The sequence below is a fragment of the Lepus europaeus genome, chromosome 4 (assembly GCF_033115175.1).
Source record: "Lepus europaeus isolate LE1 chromosome 4, mLepTim1.pri, whole genome shotgun sequence".
Lineage (NCBI taxonomy): Eukaryota > Metazoa > Chordata > Mammalia > Lagomorpha > Leporidae > Lepus > Lepus europaeus.
The window spans coordinates 158,136,226-158,157,745 of NC_084830.1; the positions used below are offsets into that span (position 1 = coordinate 158,136,226).

The 21,520-nt window shown below is 49.0% G+C and overlaps 1 protein-coding gene across 1 annotated transcript in view; it reads right to left on the reverse strand.

Moving 5' to 3' along the window:
• Window positions 1–19,419, reverse strand: part of HSD17B4 (hydroxysteroid 17-beta dehydrogenase 4) — a 96,190-nt gene extending 76,771 nt beyond the window's left edge. The window contains exons 1-3 of the mRNA XM_062189273.1: window positions 19,297–19,419; window positions 17,107–17,160; window positions 480–587 (exon numbers count right to left, since the gene is read on the reverse strand). Of these exons, the coding sequence (XP_062045257.1) occupies window positions 480–587; window positions 17,107–17,160; window positions 19,297–19,354 (220 nt within the window). The 5' untranslated portion in view covers window positions 19,355–19,419. The remainder of the gene's footprint in view (window positions 1–479; window positions 588–17,106; window positions 17,161–19,296) is intronic.
• Between the last annotated feature and the right edge of the window lie 2,101 nt (window positions 19,420–21,520).

Sequence of the window (21,520 nt, forward strand, 5' to 3'; positions counted from 1 at the left end):
CTCTGAGCCTTAAGTTTTTACAAAGAAAACAAAGCTACATACAGCAGGGAACCACTTGTGCAGGATGGAATATGGAGCCTTGAGTACCGAAGGGGACATCTCACTTCTAACACTTACTTGACTCTTTTAAATTTAAGATTAAGACTCCTCTAAATTTAACACCATCAGTTAAAAGCTCTTTTAACTAAAACAAGTGTTTTAAGAGCAAGAGTATATTCACATCTACTATAGTTACATCATGTGCTCATTAATAAACTGGAACAAAAATGGTTAGGATCTTATGAAACAATCTGTATCAATGGTTTAAAAAAATTCTCACATCTTGTTTAAAATATGTAACAAAGATCTCTAGCAGGCTTACCTAAAATCTAATTTCGAAATTATGCTGGAACAATGAGATATCTGCTCAAAGATTACTAGCATGAGCAACTGCGTTAGTTGAAAGAAAATAAATAGCATTGTTCTCTCATATACCATACCATAGTTGGCCACTGCTTTTCCACCTCTCCTCCTTATTTCTTCAACAACTCTGTCAGCAGCTTCAGAGCCTTTACCAACTCCCTTGAAGTCTCCGCCTAAATCATTCACTGCAATGCAAAATTAAGCAAATAACAATTAATTTCTGGACCCTCGAAACACAAGTTAGAAGCATAATTCTACTTAGTAGAGTGTGCGTTTAATCTGCTCAGTTTCCTCCTGCCCTTTTCCCATCTCACTAAATATACAGATTATAGATTTTTTGAAAACACACATTTGTTTTTCAATATGGATTTAAACAAACAGCAAAAATGCTTAAATGCAAGTTCACATCACAGAATTTTAAACTTTGCAATGCTTTTTCTCTTTTCCTAAGAAAAAGAACATGATTCAACTCATTTTTTAGCAAAAATAAAAAAAAGTGAAAACCCCTTTAGGATTACATAAACAGGAATATGGTATAGACATTTCTCAAAGAGTCAAACGCAAAAACTACCATGCTACCCAGAAACTCCACTTTTCAGTACTTATCCAAAAGAATTAAAACTAGACGGAAGAAGAACTGAAATTCTCTTCAAACAACAAAAACATAGTAGCACACCAATGCTCACTTAAACGCCCATCCTCGGATGAACAGATACAGAAAATGTGGTATAAACAAGCAATGGAGCACTAGCCAACATTAAAAAAGGAAACCCTTCCATACATGACAACGTGTCTGAGCCCTGAAGGTGCTACGTGAGACGCATCCTTCACCAAAGGACAAGCGCCGCAAGATTCCACTCACATGAGATATCCAGACAGTCACGCTCGGAATCAGAGACAGTACGGTGCTTGCCAGGGGCTGGGGAGAGGCTGGAAGTGGGCCTAGCGCTTCAACTCTGCACAGCAAACAACTCTAGAGATCGGCTGCACACAACTGTGCCCCTGAGGGCACCACAGTGCCGCTAACAGCTTGTTAGGATGGCAGATCTCACACTGAGCGTTCTTAGCACAAAAAAAAAAAAAACATGTACAGATTAAAGACATACCGTGAAATGTATTCTGCATGTCAACAAAACTTGTTACAGGAACAGTGATTTAAAAAAAAAAAAAACATGATTTTAAACTAATAGGCAGAGAAGCACACTTTCATATTTTCATAGGACACACTGTGTCACACTCTACAATTAAAGAAATAAAAACTACTCATTTAACATTTAAACAGCTCAAAAACTACGAAACTAGTATATGTCTAGTCACTAAGTTATACCAGGATTCCATCTTCATATGCTTAATTGACCACATTTACAACAACTCGCCTTATCCAATTACATCCACAAACATTAACTGAGGATTTACTATTTGCAAGAAAATCTATAGAGACACACAAATGCACAAGAATGACACTTGTCCTCAAAGAGTTTATAATCTACTGAAAGCTATGTGATAATACTTTAACTTAACCACTTTGTGCTGAAATACACGGATCTTAGCACCAAGTATAAATGAAGGTCCACAAAATTAAATAAGGAAAAGTAACAAAGTTAATTAACACAATAATTTAAGGCAAAACCTACAAAGTAAATTGTAGAGACTAATAAAAAGATATACTGATCAATACCAAGTAACTGGGAGAACAAAGAATTTAGGAAAAACACTCAGGACAATCAATTTACACAGTGAAATAATCATTTTTTGTAGCATTACTATCACAGATTTTGAAGACTATCAAAAGACTACTAATTAATAAGTTTAATGTCTTTTAATATTGCTGATTATCAAAACTGCAAAAATATAGGATTTTCTGAAGAACAGTCTCTTTTTTAAAAAAATTTATTTCAGAACAGTTTTACATTTATTAAACCGTTGTGAAATAGTACAGAAAGTGCCCATGTCCCCTAACCCGAGCTTCCCTGGTTATTAACAGCTTGGATTAGTATATGCCACGAAGAAGCACACCCCATTTCCCCTCCCTTTTTTTTTAAGCCAGACTCCCCGTCTCCCTGCCCTCTCCCAGCCTCTAGCAATCAACATTCAAGAAAAGTCCCTTTTTCCTACTGCAGGAAGACTGACAGTGGACCCGGTGGCTAAGGAGCAGAGGGATGGCACGGACACAAAGCCAAAGCCACCTCACCAGCTGGGGCAAATGTGTTTTCACTTCACTTCTTTGTTTTTAAGGAAATGAATTTTTCAAAATGTGACCTAGGATTTTTTTTTCTGATAATATTATCAGTCTTAATACAAACAAAAAATGCTACCAAGACACAAGATAATGAAAATAGGCTTACATTCTCACACAAGAGATGCAACAAAGGGATTAGATTCTCAAAAGACTGAATTCCTACAAATTGTTCATTTCCATAAGATTATTCAAATGGCAGGAAACAGCCAGTTTTTTAAAATCAGTGTTTTCAGACATGCACCTAGTAGTTTTTATGACTCTTTTGTTAAGTATGTACAGAGAAGTACAAAAGCAAACTGGCAAATACCTTTAAGGACATGTTCCATTGTGCAGTGAAACACTACCCCCAAGTGGACATTTTGTGAAATGCAACCAGAGGTAAAGCCTGAAGTCTGGATAAACAAACGAAACAAGTGGAATTTAAACAAAACAGATTGACTGAAAATTGTCTCTCCACTAGAGAGCACTAGATGAACACTGACCCAGGAGTCATCCCACTACCACAGAACAAAACTATAGAAATTACAGTCTTAACTAGAAAAGCACTGGTTACACACTTGAATATCAACAGCATCAAAGAGATTTTTGCAACTGTATACGTATACTTTATCCCGAAAAAAATGTAAGAATTTCCACTAAGAAAAAAAATCACATTTTGTTGGGGAAGGTATATAGGAAAAGATAAAGCAGCAACCCTACTCAAACAGCTTTAAAAAGTTAAGGATAGAGTTTTTCAACTGAAACTATCAAAATATCCAAGGTGTTGTACATTTGTAAATTAACCATAAAAAATCCAGTACATAACCCTGAAAAATTTTTTAAGACACAAATCTTTTCCCCATTTCTCTCATTTTAAATACATTAGAGGGGGCATCTGGCTAAGTGGCTGGCACTGGTTAGGACACTCCCATTCTTTTCGGAGTACCTGAGTTAAAATTCTGACTCTAGCTCCCGGTTCCAGATTCCTCCTAACGTGGACCCTGTGAGTCGTTGTGTTCCTATCACCCACAAAGGAGACCTGGAATGAATTCCCAGATCTCAGCTTAAGGCCACTGTGGGCACTTGGGAAGTGAACCAACAGATGGTAACTTTCTCTCTGTCTGTCCCTCTCTCGTCCTTCCTCCGTCTCTCAAATAAATTGAAATTTAAAATAAATAAAAAGCCAATTACTAAGTCTTTTAAAGACTGCACAAAGGTTTTCCCTTAAAATCCATCTTCAGGGGCCGACATAGTGGCATAGCAGGTAAAGCCACCGCCTGCAGCGCCAGCATCCCAAAGGGGCACTAGTCCGAGTCCCCAGCTCTCTGCTAACGTGTCTGGGAAAGCAAGAGAACATGGCCCCAAGTCCTTCAGCCCCTGCACCCACATGGGAGACCTGGAAGAAGCTCTTGGCTCCTGGCTTTGGATCAGCCCAGCTCCGGCCATTACAGCCATTTGGGAAGTAAACCAGCACATGGGAGATTCTCTCTCTCTGCCTCTCTGCCTCTGCTTTTCTCTGACTCTGTCTTTCAAATAAATAAGTCTTAAAAAAAAAAAAAAAAAAAGTCCATCCCCCAAAACTCTGCTAAATAAAACCTATGCTGAGAATGTAGGGATCCACAGAATTCTAAAACATTAGAACTATTCTGCAAGTAGGAAAACTATGTCTAAACACATAATGCCAGACTATGTAAACAAAAAGCACCGAGAAGCCTGAAAATGGCCCCGTGTAGTTGAAAATGCCTGCCTCTGGACTAGAGGAAGACCACACCACCTAACCCAGATGGAACCAGAGCTAAGACACACCTGCAACAGAAAGGCGTGGACTTCCAGGGCCACACTGCTGGCAAACAGAACTGAACCTCCAGAGGCACCAACATCAACACAGAAAGCTACCAGGACACCTCCACGACAACACAACTCCTTAGCAACAGATTCCAAGGACAAGGATACTGAGTAAGTGCACAATAAAAATCCGAAGAATAATTCTTACAAATTTAGTGAGGTACAAGAGAATGCAGAGGATTCATTGAACTTAGCAAAACAATTCACAATATGCCAAATAAATTCAGCAAAAGGATAGAGACCAGGAAAAAGAACCAAACAGAAATCTTAAAGCAGAAGATCTCGGAAACACCTCTAAGGGCCCCAACATAACAGAGCAAGCAGAAGAATTTCTGAACTTGAAGACAAGTCTTCTGAAATATCCCAGAACAAGAAACAACAAACAAAAACGATGAAGAACGCCTCCAAGCCTTGGGAGACACCATTAAATTAAAAAGTACCCAGACTGTGCAAGTTCCAACAGATGAAGAGAAGGGAGACAAATCCTATTTAATAGAACAGTAGCTGAAAATTTCCCATAGGAAACGTTTGGACATCCAGGTCTAGAAAACTCAAAGAACCTGAAACAGATCTAATTAAAAAAAAAAAAATCCTGACCGTGGCACATCATAGCCAAACAGTCAAAAGTCCAAGATAGAGAGAGATTTCTGAACTCATTAACAGAAAAGTGCCACGTCCTTTTTTTAAGGGAATTCCTATTAGACTAACAGCAGATTTCTCAGCACAAACCTTACAGGACTACGGAAAGTTCTGAAAGAAAAAGACTGCCAACCAAGAATATTACGTTCAGGAATGTCACCCCGCAGAAACAAGGGCGAAACAAGACTTCTCAAGACAAGTGACAGGCACGGGAATTCATCATCACCAGTCAGGCCATACAAGAAACGATCACAGGAGTACTGCCTGTGGGGTTCTGCCTGTGCGGTTCTGCCTGTGGGGTTCTGCCTGTGGGGTTCTGCGTGTGGGGTTCTGCCTGTGGGGCTCTGCGTGTGGGGCTCTGCGTGTGGGGCTCTGCCTGTGGGGCTCTGCCTGTGGGGTGCTGCGTGTGGGGCTCTGCGTGTGGGGCTCTGCCTGTGGGGTTCTGCGTGTGGGGTTCTGCCTGTGGGGTTCTGCGTGTGGGGTTCTGCGTGTGGGGTTCTGCGTGTGGGGCTCTGCGTGTGGGGTTCTGCGTGTGGGGTTCTGCCTGTGGGGTTCTGCGTGTGGGGTTCTGCCTGTGGGGCTCTGCCTGTGGGGCTCTGCCTGTGGGGCTCTGCGTGTGGGGTTCTGCCTGTGGGGTTCTGCGTGTGGGGTTCTGCCTGTGGGGTTCTGCGTGTGGGGTTCTGCCTGTGGGGTTCTGCCTGTGGGGGTCTGCCTGTGGGGTTCTGCGTGTGGGGTTCTGCGTGTGGGGTTCTGCCTGTGGGGTTCTGCCTGTGGGGTTCTGCGTGTGGGGTTCTGCGTGTGGGGTTCTGCCTGTGGGGTTCTGCGTGTGGGGTTCTGAAGTGGGGTTCTGCGTGTGGGGCTCTGCGTGTGGGGCTCTGCCTGTGGGGCTCTGCCTGTGGGGTTCTGCCTGTGGGGTTCTGCGTGTGGGGCTCTGCGTGTGGGGCTCTGCCTGTGGGGTTCTGCCTGTGGGGTTCTGCCTGTGGGGCTCTGCCTGTGGGGCTCTGCCTGTGGGGCTCTGCGTGTGGGGTTCTGCGTGTGGGGCTCTGCGTGTGGGGCTCTGCGTGTGGGGTTCTGCCTGTGGGGTTCTGCGTGTGGGGCTCTGCCTGTGGGGCTCTGCCTGTGGGGTTCTGCCTGTGGGGTTCTGCGTGTGGGGTTCTGCGTGTGGGGTTCTGCCTGTGGGGCTCTGCGTGTGGGGCTCTGCGTGTGGGGTTCTGCGTGTGGGGCTCTGCGTGTGGGGTTCTGCGTGTGGGGTTCTGCCTGTGGGGTTCTGCGTGTGGGGTTCTGCCTGTGGGGCTCTGCCTGTGGGGCTCTGCCTGTGGGGTTCTGCCTGTGGGGTTCTGCGTGTGGGGTTCTGCCTGTGGGGTTCTGCCTGTGGGGCTCTGCCTGTGGGGCTCTGCCTGTGGGGTTCTGCCTGTGGGGTTCTGCGTGTGGGGTTCTGCGTGTGGGGCTCTGCCTGTGGGGCTCTGCCTGTGGGGCTCTGCCTGTGGGGTTCTGCGTGTGGGGTTCTGCGTGTGGGGCTCTGCCTGTGGGGCTCTGCCTGTGGGGTTCTGCCTGTGGGGCTCTGCCTGTGGGGTTCTGCCTGTGGGGTTCTGCGTGTGGGGTTCTGCCTGTGGGGTTCTGCGTGTGGGGTTCTGCGTGTGGGGCTCTGCGTGTGGGGTTCTGCGTGTGGGGTTCTGCCTGTGGGGTTCTGTCTGTGGGGTTCTGCGTGTGGGGTTCTGCGTGTGGGGTTCTGCCTGTGGGGTTCTGCCTGTGGGGGTCTGCCTGTGGGGTTCTGCGTGTGGGGTTCTGCGTGTGGGGTTCTGCGTGTGGGGCTCTGCGTGTGGGGCTCTGCCTGTGGGGTCTGCCTGTGGGGCTCTGCGTGTGGGGCTCTGCCTGTGGGGCTCTGCCTGTGGGGTTCTGCCTGTGGGGCTCTGCCTGTGGGGTTCTGCCTGTGGGGTTCTGCCTGTGGGGTTCTGCCTGTGGGGCTCTGCCTGTGGGGCTCTGCCTGTGGGGCTCTGCGTGTGGGGTTCTGCGTGTGGGGCTCTGCCTGTGGGGCTCTGCCTGTGGGGCTCTGCGTGTGGGGCTCTGCGTGTGGGGCTCTGCGTGTGGGGCTCTGCCTGTGGGGCTCTGCCTGTGGGGTTCCACGTGTGGGGTTCCGCCTGTGGGGCTCCGCGTGTGGGGTTCTGCCTGTGGGGCTCTGCCTGTGGGGCTCTGCGTGTGGGGCTCTGCGTGTGGGGTTCTGCGTGTGGGGCTCTGTGTGTGGGGCTCTGCCTGTGGGTCTCTGCGTGTGGGTCTCTGCGTGTGGGTCTCTGCGTGTGGGGTTCTGCGTGTGGGGTTCTGCGTGTGGGGTTCTGCCTGTGGGGTTCTGCGTGTGGGGTTCTGCGTGTGGGGTTCTGCCTGTGGGGTTCTGCCTGTGGGGTTCTGCGTGTGCGGTTCTGCCTGTGGGGTTCTGCCTGTGGGGTTCTGCCTGTGGGGCTCTGCCTGTGGGGCTCTGCGTGTGGGGTTCTGCGTGTGGGGCTCTGCGTGTGGGGCTCCGCCTGTGGGGTTCCGCCTGTGGGGTTCCGCCTGTGGGGTTCCGCCTGTGGGGCTCCGCCTGTGGGGCTCTGCCTGTGGGGCTCTGCCTGTGGGGTTCCGCCTGTGGGGTTCTGCGTGTGGGGTTCCGCCTGTGGGGCTCTGCGTGTGGGGCTCTGCCTGTGGGGTTCTGCGTGTGGGGCTCTGCCTGTGGGGTTCTGCGTGTGGGGCTCTGCCTGTGGGGTTCTGCCTGTGGGGCTCTGCCTGTGGGGCTCTGCGTGTGGGGCTCTGCCTGTGGGGTTCTGCCTGTGGGGTTCTGCCTGTGGGGTTCTGCGTGTGGGGCTCTGCCTGTGGGGCTCTGCGTGTGGGGCTCTGCCTGTGGGGTTCTGCGTGTGGGGCTCTGCCTGTGGGGTTCTGCCTGTGGGGCTCTGCCTGTGGGGTTCTGCGTGTGGGGTTCTGCGTGTGGGGCTCTGCGTGTGGGGTTCTGCCTGTGGGGTTCTGCGTGTGGGGTTCTGCCTGTGGGGCTCTGCGTGTGGGGCTCTGCCTGTGGGGTTCCGCGTGTGGGGTTCCGCCTGTGGGGTTCTGCCTGTGGGGCTCTGCCTGTGGGGTTCTGCGTGTGGGGCTCTGCCTGTGGGGCTCTGCGTGTGGGGCTCTGCCTGTGGGGCTCTGCCTGTGGGGTTCTGCCTGTGGGGTTCTGCCTGTGGGGCTCTGCCTGTGGGGCTCTGCGTGTGGGGTTCTGCGTGTGGGGTTCTGCGTGTGGGGCTCTGCCTGTGGGGCTCTGCCTGTGGGGTTCTGCCTGTGGGGTTCTGCCTGTGGGGCTCTGCCTGTGGGGTTCTGGCGCAGGTTACGCCACCATTTGGGACAGCCACGCTTCACATCAGAGCTCTTGGTTTGAGTGCAGGTTGCTCTATACTTTCTTCTTTTTTTTTTTTTAAGCTTTTATTTAATGAATGCATTTTTCATAGGTACAACTTTAGCAACATAGTGATTCTTTCCCCGCTACCCGCCCTCCCACCCCAACTCGGGTCCCATCTCTTACTCCCTCTCCCATCCCATTCTTCATTATGGTTCATTTTTAGTTTCACTTTATATACAGGACCAACTCTATGCTAAGTACAGATGTCAACAGTTTGCACGTGCGCGCACACACACACACACTATATATATATATATATAAAGTACTGTTTGAGACCAAGTTTTGCAGTTAATTCTCATAGTACAACTCATTAAGGATAGAGGTCCTCCATGGGGAGTAAGTGCACAGTGACTCCTGTTGTTCACTTAACAATTAACACTTTTATTTATGACCTCAGTGGTCAACCGAGACTCTTGCCACGGGCTGCTCTATCCTTCCAGTTCTGCTTCCTGCTAACATGCATGGAAGGTACCAGATGAAGGCCCCAATACTCAACTTCCTGCCACCCACATGGAGTTCCTGGATCCTGACTTCAGCCTGACCTAGCTTGGGTTGTTGCAGACATGGCGGAGTGGACCAGGAAACAGAAGAACCATGACTCTCCCTTTCTCTGTGCCACTCTGTCTCAAATAAATAAACTCAAAAAAAAAAAAAAAGAAAAGAAAAAGAAAGAAAAGGAGTCCTATATTTGAAAGCAAAAAGATCATAACTACAATTACCAAACACCTGAAAGAAGAAAACTCAGTGATAAAGCAAACATATAAACAAAAGAGAAAACAAGCAAACCCATCACTACAGAAAACACCAAAGCATAAAAACTGAATAAGAGAAGATGGGGGCTGGCGCCGCGGCTCAATAGGCTAATGCTCCGCCTGCAGCGCCGGCACCCTGGGTTCTAGTCCCGGTCGGGGCGCCGGATTCTGTCCCAGCTGCCCCTCTTCCAGGACAGCTCTCTGCTGTGGCCCGGGAAGGCAGCGGAGGATGGCCCAAGTGCTTGGGCCCTGCACCCCATGGGAGACCAGGAGAAGCACCTGGCTCCTAGCTTCAGATCTGCATGGTGCGCTGGCTGCACCGGCCACGGTGGCCATTGGAGGGTGAACCAATGGCAAAGGAAGACCTTTCTCTCTGTCTCTCTCTCACTGCCAACTCTGCCTGTTAAAAAAAAAAAAAAGAGAAGATGGGGTCGGTGCTGTGGCATAGCGGGTAAAGCTACCGCCTGCAGTGCCAGCATCCCATATGGGCACCGGTTCGAGACCCAGCTGCTTCACTTCTGATCCAGCTCTCTACTATGGCCTGGAAAAGCAGTGGAAGATGGTCCAAATCCTTGGGCCCCTGCACCCAGATGGGAGACCCAGAGGAAGCTCCTGGCTCCTGGCTTCGGATCGGGGCAACTCCAGCCATTGTGGCCATCTGAGGAGTAAACCAGCAGATGAAAGACTTACCTCTCTCTCCCTCTCCTTCTCTCTCTGTGTAACTTTCAAATAAATAAATCTTTTTAAAAAATAAATAAGAGAAGGTAAGGAACAAAAAAATACACAGAACAATCAGAAAACAATTAGTACAGTGGGAGAACTATCAATAATAACCTTGAATGTAAAGTAAATAAATTAAATCCCTAAGGAACAGACACAAAGCAGTTCATGGGTAGAAGGAGGGGGAAAAAAAGATTCAATTATATATGCAGGAATACATCAGAGGTAAGTGGAGATCCTGCCTAGACTGACCTTAAGTGAGGTTTGCTGCAGATGGCTGGGGTGAGATATCACCTGTGGGATGCTGGAGCCCGAACACCCACCATCCACGGCAGGTATCAAGGGTGATAAGAGACCAAGCGTGCGGGGTGAGCGTGTATGTGTGCGTGTGTGTGTGAATGCTACACTCACTCACCAGGCTTCAAAACACCATATACAAAATAATCAGCAGTGTAATAACCCCCAATGTGTCCGCCCTTCTTCCCTACTTCCACTCCTGCTTCTCAACCATTTAGTTTCCAATCGGAACCAGAATGATCCATTTAGTACGTAAATCACATTATGTTGCTCCTCCATTCACACCTCAAATGGCCAACACAAGCCATTCTGAACTAAGTCCTGTCTAACACAGCCTCCTGAGGCCTCTCTACCCCTATGTCTGCCTGTCACTCCCCTTGAAGACCTCACTCATTCCAGCCACAGGCCCTGCTAACACTGTAGCACACCAAGCCTATGCCTGCCCCAGGACCTTGGTACTTGCTGTTTCCCTCTGCCCCAGATCTCAAGGCACACTCCTTCACCACCTGTAGGTTCCAGCATTTCCTGTCCCAATCATTCTTTTTTTTCTACTTAGCACCTACCATTATCTATTATATTTCAACAAGTGTATTGGTTTAGTGTCTGTCTCTCCACTCCCCCCACTAGAATGTAAGCTCAATAAAAGCTTATGCTCAACAGTTATTTACCCACTATCATCTCCCAGCTCCCGAACAGCACTTGCTACATTAACAGGCACTCATCAAAGAACTACTGGACTGAATTCAGAAATCCAACTGATATTAAGTCTCTTAGCTTTAACTCTGTTGTAAATTGGGCTTTAAAAATGAGGAGTAGCTAAGAGATATTCAGAAGCCCCCCCCCCCCCCCAACCTACAGTGGTGATAACCAGAGACATCTAGAGGAGATGTGTGCTTGCTATTCTAAGCTGGAATCCTCAAATGCCTCCTCTCATGATCTTTCTGTGTCTTACATTGTCGAACTTGTTCAATCAAAATGCATTCCTGATTACTAAGCAAAGCACTGCTTTTACACATGCAGATAAGATAGCACACGTCATAAATATTTGCTATATGAATATAAAGCAGCCTTTTTGTTGCACCATCTACAGGGGAGGCACATGTCATTCAGGGGCTAGGACGCGCCCTCAGAGAACCACACCTCAGGCTCACGTTGATACACATGGTTTTCACGCACAGCATCTGGTACATAGTAAGCAGCCGCCAATACTGCTACCTTCATATTCGCTTCTTACAAAAGTCTGCAATTTTCTGTCCTTCAACCTCACCCTTCTCCCAGAAGATAAGGAAGCTACAAACAGGGAGGTGATGAGTTAGTCAGGAAAGCCAGGATCTGAACCCCGACCTGACCTCAAAGGCAACGCATTTTCCCCATGAAGTTCACCTTCCAACTGCTGGATTACACAGCAGCTAAACCCGACAGGCGTCAGCCCACAGGAGCTCAGGTAACTCCTCTGGAAAAGGAAATTACAGTTCTGTGGAGTAAGAGCCACAGGACTTCCATTCTGCCGCTACACAGTAACTGGTAATGCTGAATCTTAGCTGCTTTTAATTCTTTGTCATATATATTGCAAGTCGTAAATTACTGGAAAGTGGAGAGAAATGAACATCACATCTGAGCATCAGTACTATCCGAGGAGGAACACAGGCTATGTATTCTCAGAAGGTGCTTTTCTTGTCTCTTCTCTTGTGCTTCAGCCCAGCCTCCTGTAAGGATCTTCTCCAAAGACTACATACAGTATACACCTTCCCGAGCTGGCAGCTCTAACTAAACCTATGCCCTTCTTAACGCCATGCAAGCTGAAGCTGGACCGCTCTTCACAAGCTTCAAAGGAACGATCGTTTTGCCTGCTGCCCCGTGGACCACTCAGTTTCCTGGAACACCCGATGGCATCATCAGAGGCTTCCGGACAGCAACCAGCGCCACTCTCACCCACCATCTAATGAGGCTTTATGCTCAAGTCTAAACATCTCACCTGCTGCCCTCGGGACTCTGACACTGGGATTCCAATTAACCTGGGTTTACTTCCCCAGGAACCCCCTTGTTAGAGGCCTGATTGCTTGCAGCATTCGCCAAAGGAGCGGCTACTAATAATTCCCCGCAGAGGGCTCAGCTGGTCCTTAAGGAACAACAGGCAACATCACTAGAGAGGGAGACAGCTGCTCTTCCTTCAACAAGGTGAGGATCGCAGTCCATAAAAGACTCCTGGCTTCCCCAAACTGCAGTTAAGCTCCAGATTCTTCCTAGGTCCACTGGGTACTTCCCTTTGAATTAGCTGTAGCAAGAAGCCTGATAATTGAGTTTGGCAGGAACCCTCCAACCCTTGATCTCTGATCATTTCTGACACCCACTGGGATTCCTCAGCCACCACCAACTCACGGGTGATGTCTAATCACCCCAGCATCTGTAGCAAAAACCATGTGAGGGCAGGCCAGCCAGAGCCTGCCCTTACCCTTCACATACCCTCCTAGTAATCCGCTATCCACTGACGCCCCACCAGGCCACACTACACTCAGAGTTGAGCCTGATCTCTCACTGCAGAATCACTGGGCCATGGTCCTTAAACCTGTCTCAACAGTTCTAGAAAAACAAGACAAAGAATAAACAAAGAAAGTCTGCCTAACCATGTTTTAAAAGTATCAATGTGGGCAGACATTTGGCATAAAGGTGAGGACGCACACATCCCATACTGGGGCACCTGGGTTTGAGTCCCAGCTCCACTCCTAACTCCAACTTTCTGCTCACACACACAGAGGGAGTTAAGACAGCAAGTAGTGACCCAAGGAGCTGGATCCCTGCTATGCATGAAGGAGATAAGGACTAAGTTCCCAGTCTTTAGCTTTGGTCCTAGTCAGGGGCTGTTGTGGGCATCTGGTGGAATGAATCAGCAGATGTGGCTCTCAAATAAAGTACTTTCCTCAAAGTAACAATGAGTAACTTTTCAACTCACAGTATGAAGAGGGAGACTGAGTCCAGAGCACAAGGGCTTGATCCAGAAACCAACCGCTTCTTCTTTTACATCTGACACAGTCTGAGTAGAATTTGTGCCATTTCATGTATGTTATAGAATACACACAGCACTCATACTGACACACAGTTAGAAAGTATCTTAATGGAGGCCGTTAACTTTGGACTCAATGCTTTGACCAATGAAACAAGAGTGGAAATGGCCTGCCACTTCCCAATAAAGCTTTAAGAGGCACTAAGTAGATCCTTCATTTTCCCTCTGTCCCCTAACAGCAACGTCCCAGACAGGACCTACTCCTACAGCTGGGATCCTGAAATCAGGAAGACACACAGAGCAGACCCACAGCCAACCAGAATCACAAGTCCACAGGAGCAATGCAGTACTCCTTCAGAACTGCAAGCCACATGAGATTTACAGACGTTAACCTAGCATAACCTAGCAAAAAACGGCTTATGTGAGAAACATGCGACCTTTCTGAAGATTGGCTTATTTATTTGAAAGGCAGAATAGGGGGGGGGCGGGGAGAAGAGAGGGGAAAAGGGGGAAGAGGGGGGAGGGAGCGTTAGATGGCATGAGAGAAATCTTCCACTTGCTGCTTCACTCCCCAAACGATCCCAACAGCCAGGACTGGGTATAGCTGAATCCAGTAAACAGGAACTCCATCTGGGTCTCCTACATGCGTAACAGAGGGCTCAAGCACTTGGGCCATCACCCACTGCCTTCCCAGGAGCATCAGCAGGAAGCTGGACTGGAAGCAGAGCCGCCAGGAAGGAACGAGCACTCCAACGTGGGACGCTGGCTTAACTCGCTTCACCACAACGCCAGCCCCACAACTTTAAAGTCTTACTTCTCATTGGCCGCTGACCTTGTCAGAGCATGTGACTGATCAATTTCCCAAAATCAAATCATTCAGATACCATCATTACATCCTAGGTTTTCTTACGCCTCTTTATTTATTTATTTATTTTGCATACTCGGGTAAAAATTAGGCTCAGCAGAACAAAACTAACAGAGCAGACACAGCAGTGCACGTGACACAACCAGCCGCAAGGTGTCCTGTGTGCAGGTGAGAAAGCCAAAGGACAGGCCAGGATGTGGGCAGGGAAGATCACACAGATCAAAGATCACAGGCAGGGCACAGAGGGCAGAAGACATCGACCAACCGCTCTGCAGGTCCACCTGGCGTGAATTCTGCCCTTGCAGGCCAAACTACATTTGGCTCTTCCACCAAGTTTTGCAAGCATTTTTGTCTACATTGTTGGACTTTAACCAGGGCTTGCTGTTAACACCATCTTTCTAACAAGACAACTAGAAAAACAACAAACCTTCCCTGTTCACTCCTCATCTGAATTTAACAAATCCCAAGGGAAAAGAGAAATAGGAAAACTGGTCCAGAAAACATGCACTGCTACAAAATATTTTACATAACAGATTATTCAGTCACAAACACACCAGCCCCTCCCCCAAAAACACCATGTCAACAGTAAAACAAAGCAAAAAGCAAAACATCTCCTTAGTGCAGGACAACACTGTAAGACTTCTAGAAGACACAAGAGAGCAAAACAGACCACTGCACTTGGGAAACTGAAAAGATGTGACAAAAAAAACCTGAAGATAAAAATATGAAGAACTAAATAGTAACATACGAAAGAGAAACCAGTACCAGCACGTGTCTTCAGTCCCAACGGAAAAGATTCTTGGGAAAATCTGGCCAAGAAGGCCTGAGATACACAGCCCCTGTGCTAACACTAGCCCATCAGAATTTGTCCTTGCCAAAAGCAGCAGTGGCCATGACCCTGAACAAGGAACATTCCCAGTCTCTGTGCTCTTTCTTCCATGAAAGCCACAACTCCCACCTGCCCCCGCATTGCCAAAGAGCGTGTTCAATGTCCTGTTTACCCCTTCCTTGTTTAGAAAACCTGGCTGCTGGAGGCCAGCGCCTTGGCTCACTTGGTTAATCCTCTGCCTGAGGCACTGGAATCCCATTTGGGCGCCAGGTTCTAGTCCGGTTGCTCCTCTTCCAGGCCAGCTCTCTGCTGTGGCCTGGGAGGGCAGTGGAGGATGGCCCAAGTGCTTGGGCCCCTGCACCCATATGGGAGACCAGGAGGAGGCATTCATTCAGTGACTGCCCACTAAGACTCAGCTGTGGACACACTGGCTCCAGGGTCCATACCACTGTCAAGTATATCAGGCCAGTCCAGGCCATTCAGAGCACTCAAACTCCTACCTTTGAGAGCCTCCAATACAATATCTTCCATCATAAAAAAAAAAACACTCAAACTCACAACTGCCTCAACTAACATATTTTCGTGTTTTTTTTTTTTTAATTTTTTTAACTTTTATTTAATGAATATAAATTTCCAGTGTACAGCTTATGGATTACAATGGCTTCCCCCTCCCATAACTTCCCTCCCACTCACAACCCTCCCCTCTCCCGCTCCCTCTCCCCTTCCATTCACATCAAGATTCATTTTCAATTCTCTTTATATACAGAAGATCAATTTAGTATAAAGATTTCAACAGTTTGCAAACACATAGAAACACAAAGTGAAACATACTGTTTGAGTACTAGTTATAGCATTAAATCAAAATGTACAGCACATTAAGGACAGAGATCCCACATGAGGAGCAAGTGCACAGTGGCTCTTGTTGTTGACCCAACAAATTGACACTCTAGTTTATGGCGCCAGTAACCAACTTGGAAGGCTTCCATAGCCTTGGGAACTCATATTTTCGTTTTTTAAAAAAACGTCCAGGGGCCAGTGCTGTGGCGTAGTAGGCTCAGCTTCCACTCACAGCGCCAGCATCACATACGGCCGCCGGTTTGTGTCCCAGCTGCTCCTCTTCCCATCCAGCTCTCTGCTTATGGGATGGAAAAGCAGTGGAGGATGGCCCAAAAGCTTGGGCCCCTGTACCTGCATGGGAAATCAGGAGGAAGTTCCTGGCTCCTGGCTTCAGATCGGCCCAGCTCCAGCCATTACAGACATTTGGGGAGTGAACCAGAGGATGAAAGACCTCTCTCTCTCTCTCCTCTCTAACTCTACCTCTCACTCAAGTCAACAAAATCTTTAAAAAATAAACAAACTTGCAACTGAAAATTTTTGATTAAAGACTCTAAAATTTCCCGTTTTCAAAATTCAGTTGTTTCTTACATGTATCAATGAACTTACAGGTTTCTCCTTCAAACTTACACCAGTAGATAAGCTTTCTTTCTTTTTTGTAATATTTACTTTTTATTTATATGAAAGGCAAAGTTACAGAAGGGAGTTGGGGGGAGGGGGGAAGGAGGGAGAGAGGGAGAAGAGAGGGAGAAGAGAGGGAGAAGAGAGGGAGAAGAGAGAGAGAAGAGAGATCGATCTTCCATCTGCTGGTTCACTTCCCAAATGGCTGTAATGACCGGGGCTGTGCCAGGCTGAAGCCAGGAGCCTGGAACTTCATCTGGGTCTCCAACATGGGTGCAGGGGCCCAAGTACTCAGGCTACCTCTCAATGCTTTCCCAGGCCATTAGCATTAGCTGGCTAGGAAGTAGAGCAGCCAGGTCTCATACAGGCAGAGGCTTAACCTGCTACACTAAAACGCCAGCCCCAAGAAGGGCCTTCTGCCTCACAGTGTTACAGTCCACAACAATGAAGTCAAGAATTTCCGTTATTATAATGTATGTTTATCCCTCTTTATTAATTGTCAAGTTAGAAATGTTATGAAACCAACTGAATCCAAAAAGCTAGAAAGTCAGGCTTGGGGAAGAGGAGGGGGATCTGTTGGCAGAAGCAAGCATTTTCAATGAGGCTCAACTGTGGCGGAAAGACCAAGGGGCTTGTGAAGGCCATAATTATCAGCTAATGATTAAACACCAACTTACCAACAACTGATGCTCCTCTTTCTGCAAAAGCCAGGGCATAGGCTCGGCCCAGTCCTAATCAAAAACAAAATAATAAGAAAGCTGAGAAAACGCCAGCATAATTTCTTTGGTCCACTCAACTCAATCCTGACTTTAAACAAAAGGCAGCCAATGACATTACAGCCACAGAGTCCCCGGTGGTACTCTCAACCTCCTCCTAGCCTCTTCCGCCTGCAGAGGGAAAGCTGCAAACTGCATTTCCCTGTCTGCTGACCCACCACTTCCTGCCATTCTACCCACGCCCGATGCCTTGTGTGAATCGGGTTCTACCACGGATGCACCTGTGTGAAACTTTAAAGGTGGACAAGGCAGACACCACCTTTCTGTGGCTCTGGCTGATGCCACTGGTGTGACACTGATTTTCTTGACACTTCCTAGGTTTCCAAGCAGAGAGACGGCGGTTGTAGAGGCGGCTTCGTGATGCAGCTCCCTAATCCCTGGTGGCGTCCTCCGCCTACTCGGGCACCGGCCGCCTCAGGTCTCTTCTAAGAGACCGTGCTGCACTGTTCTGGAAGTCATTCCAAGAGGACCTGCCTAAAACCTCACCGGCTGTATTAATCCTTTCCTGCTTAGAGTATCTAGGTGATTCCTGTACCCTGCAATAAACCTTCAGTATACAATCATGACACAGAAAAAAAAATTAATTCCAGCTCAAAGCAGCAAGGTGTGCTTTTATATCTATATATATATAGATATATATATATCAAAAAAAACCTCTAAATATGCAAGTTTTATAAGCATAGGTAATCTCAGACAGAATTTATATAACATTAGGGAAAACACCTGTGTGGCTAGACTCAGGGGTAGAGGCTTATTTTCACAAGGTTTAAATTTCTGTAACAAGCACATCTCTAGTAAGTTCATTAATCAATTGATAAACTTAACTGGTAAACAGATTTAAGCTAGCTGATACATAAGCACACAAGTAAAGTGAAATGCATGTTATTATACTCTTCCAAAAAGAAACTAAAATATAAAGTGTTCCAAAACTGGAAGGTATCACAAACAATTTACTTTAACATTCGATCCACTCTAAACGGAGATGGCCAGTTGACGAACAGGAGGTGCTAGTTTTCATAACTGCCTAGTCATAACACATTAACACTCCGGGAAATCAATGTGGGGGATGCAATCAGCAGTTGCTATATAAAACAATGGAATACAGAAAATTTCGGAGTGCACTGCATGTACTGTGCACCGTGTCATGAACTTGCTTCCAACAAACATGAGTGTGGGTACTCGCTCACGGCGCAGGATGTACACGGACTGCATCTGTGAGTCGATGACAGAAGAAGTTTTAAACACCACGCGCATCACATATTCCCATCAAAAGCCAACCAAATGCTTACACTTCCCCCCAAAAAGCACCATTTCCGAGTGAAGCCGGCCACGGGAATCAAACCCTTGGCCACCCAGAAATCCTAAAAGCATTCTGAGAGGCAGTGCAGACGTCGCTGTCATAGGGGCGACCCCTGAAGAGCCCAGCGAGGGTGACAAGGCCCCGCACAGAGGTCGCTGGTGCACAGCCCGGTGAAACCCTCGCCGCAGAGCCGCTACCTGGGGACGACCCCTTGCTTCCACTGTGCCCTTCAGAATGGGGCTACTGCACACACGGGCTCTGCACAGCGCCTCTCCAGAAACACAGGGGGTAGGCGTACCCCGCCCGCAGGCCGGCGTCACAGACTCTCTCCGCGGCTCCTCGCGGCCCCCACCGCTCGCCCACCCTGGCCCGAGCACCGCCGGCCTGACCCCTGGCCGCAGCACAGCTCCAAGCTCTGCCAAGGCGCTCGTGGACTTTGCACAAACTCCGACGGGGGCGGGCGGGCCCAGGGTCACTTCAGGAAGCAGACACCCAGGCCTGCCTGCCTGCTCCGGGCCGGGGACCCCTGGGCCCCAGCCCCGGGAACCCGCCAGCACCGCCGGCACCAACTTGCACCTGCCCCCGCCTCCCCGCTCAGGCTGCACCGGGTCGCGGGGAAGCCGCACCTGCCTCCCCGGCCGGGGCTTTCCGTGCCCGCGCTAGGCCGGGCAGGCCCTCGGCCGCCTCCTCAGAGCCCCAGGAACAGCCGCTCCCCCGCCACCGGCCGGCGCCCACCCACCCAGGCCCGCGCCCGAGCGAGGCTCGTCCGCCCCCGGCCTTCGCGTGCTCACCTCCCCCGGCGCCGGTGACCAGCACCACCCGGCCGTCGAACCTCAGCTGCGAAGCCATGAGTCCGGCCTGGCACCGACACACAGCCAGGAACCGCGGCCGGGCTCGGACTGCGGGACAGGGGGAGCGGCGGGGGCGGGAGAGGGCGGGGCCGGCCAGCTCCTGGGGAGACCGGCGCCGTGGTTTCCCAGTGCGCCTGCGCGGGGCGCCCCGTGGCTCCTGGGAAATGTAGTCCAGCGGCCTCCACGCGCTGGGAGAACCTGGTTTGGCTGGAAGAGGCCATTTCTGCAGAGCGGCTGGGACCTGTGCGCCAAGATGGCTGCCTTGGCACCCTGTGTTCACCATTCATCTATCGAGCGGTCATTCACTCAACAAACGCTTTCTGGCTTTAGGCACTGGCCTAGAGAAAAAGCGTTCAGATACAGCCTCTAAGCCAGGAAAGTGACCCCGAGAGACAGTGTCGCGTCCCCAGGATGCAATTCCTGGACTCTGTGCATGAAAATCACCCAGGAACTGCCGAAATGCTAGGTCCTGAACCCCCACCTCTGACCTGCCGGAGTAGAAACTCCGGGGACAGAAACATTTCAGTGTTGTGGGAACGAGTTTTGCGCGTGTGCGCTGACGGCGGCATTCATTCATTCATTCGTTCGTTCATTACGAGTTTTAGAGCATTTCCTGGGTTTGAGGCCCTAGTTTTCAGTAAGGTCTTCCGGAGCTATCCGAGGTGAGGTGGTCAACTTCCGAAAAGGTGGCGCAGCAGAGGGACCCGAGGAAGAGAGCCTCTGTCCCAGGCCGGGTGGAGGAGCGAGAAGGAAGCAGGCACAGTCAGCTGTGCAGAGCTTTGCATTTTATGTGCTCAGAGCACATGCACACCATGGAGAGGCCCACTCTGCCCCAGTATGGAGAACTGGAGAAAAGGAGGCAAAAACAACCTATAAAAGAGCTGGAAAAGGCCTCCTTGGCCTCCATGGCTCTGACCATCAGAACACTGGCTCTGGTTCAGGGAATGGAGTGTTGCCTGAAACTAGAAATGAAAAATAAAGCCAGTTGAGATTCCGGAAGTGAAAAGAAGGGAAGGAGCGAGGGAGGGAGGGAGGGAGGGAGGGGACGAAGGAAAAGACGCCTTTGAGGTAAGGGGTGAGCAACCGCCTTGGTGGCTTTTGAGGTGGCAGACCACACCCCCTGTTGTCCATCCTCCTCCTTTCTCCACCCTTTGCCCAGAAAGGATTCTATTTATATTTCCTGTAGAACTCCCCCTAAATGTGTTTTGTCCACTTTTCTTCTAAGGGGTCACTTCTTCTAAGGGAGACACTAGGCTTTATGGCTTACTCTGTTGTTTTTAAAGGTTAATTTATTTGAACAGCAGAACTACAGAGAGAAAGCTAGAGGCAGAGAGAAATCTTCCTTCTGCTGGTTTACTCCCCAGATGGCCACAGAATTTGGACTGGGCCAGGGCAAAACCAGGAGCCAGGAGTTTCTTCCAGGTTTTCCATCTGGGTATAGGGCCCTAAGCACTTGGGCCATCTCCCGCTTCTTTCCCAGGCGCACTAGCCAGGAGCTGGATCAGAAGTGGAGGAGCCAGGACTTGAACAGGTGCCCATATGGGATGCCAGCCCTGCACGCAGCAGCTTAACCTGCTGTATCACAGTGTTTGGCTCAGTCTAAATGGTATGTGAAAACCTGGGAGAGCATGGAGTGTTATGGTGAAACCACAGTCTTGCTTGCTGCCCAGTCATTAAGCCAACTTCCTCGTATTAGATAATCTGCTGCCTGTTTGTCACCTAAAAGCCTGAAAATGCAGGTCATCATCTTCCCAGCCTCGGCTGCCACCAGGCATCATAGGACTGAAGACCTGCCTATCAGACACTTCTGCCCAAGGCTTTGAGTTGGGAACAGATCAGTGAAGGCGCGGATGACATGAATCCATATTGGTGAGAGGTTGTGGGAGTGACAATGGCGTCTGCTCTGGTAGGGGTGGGCAGGCTTCAGAGTCCGTCTTCCCACAGGTGCCAGTGGCAACACTCAGATCCTGCTGCAAGGACAGTGGTCTCTTATCAGACCAGCTCCATGGCGTGATTTGGCATAGTTCCTGGCCACAGAGCTGCAAAACCTCACTCTCTATTCCTCCTACTCATACCATCAGCTTCCCCATATCCTGCCCGACTTGATTCAGCCAGAGTCAGTTTTTCTTTACTGTAAATAAGAAATCTGAGTGACACAGTATTT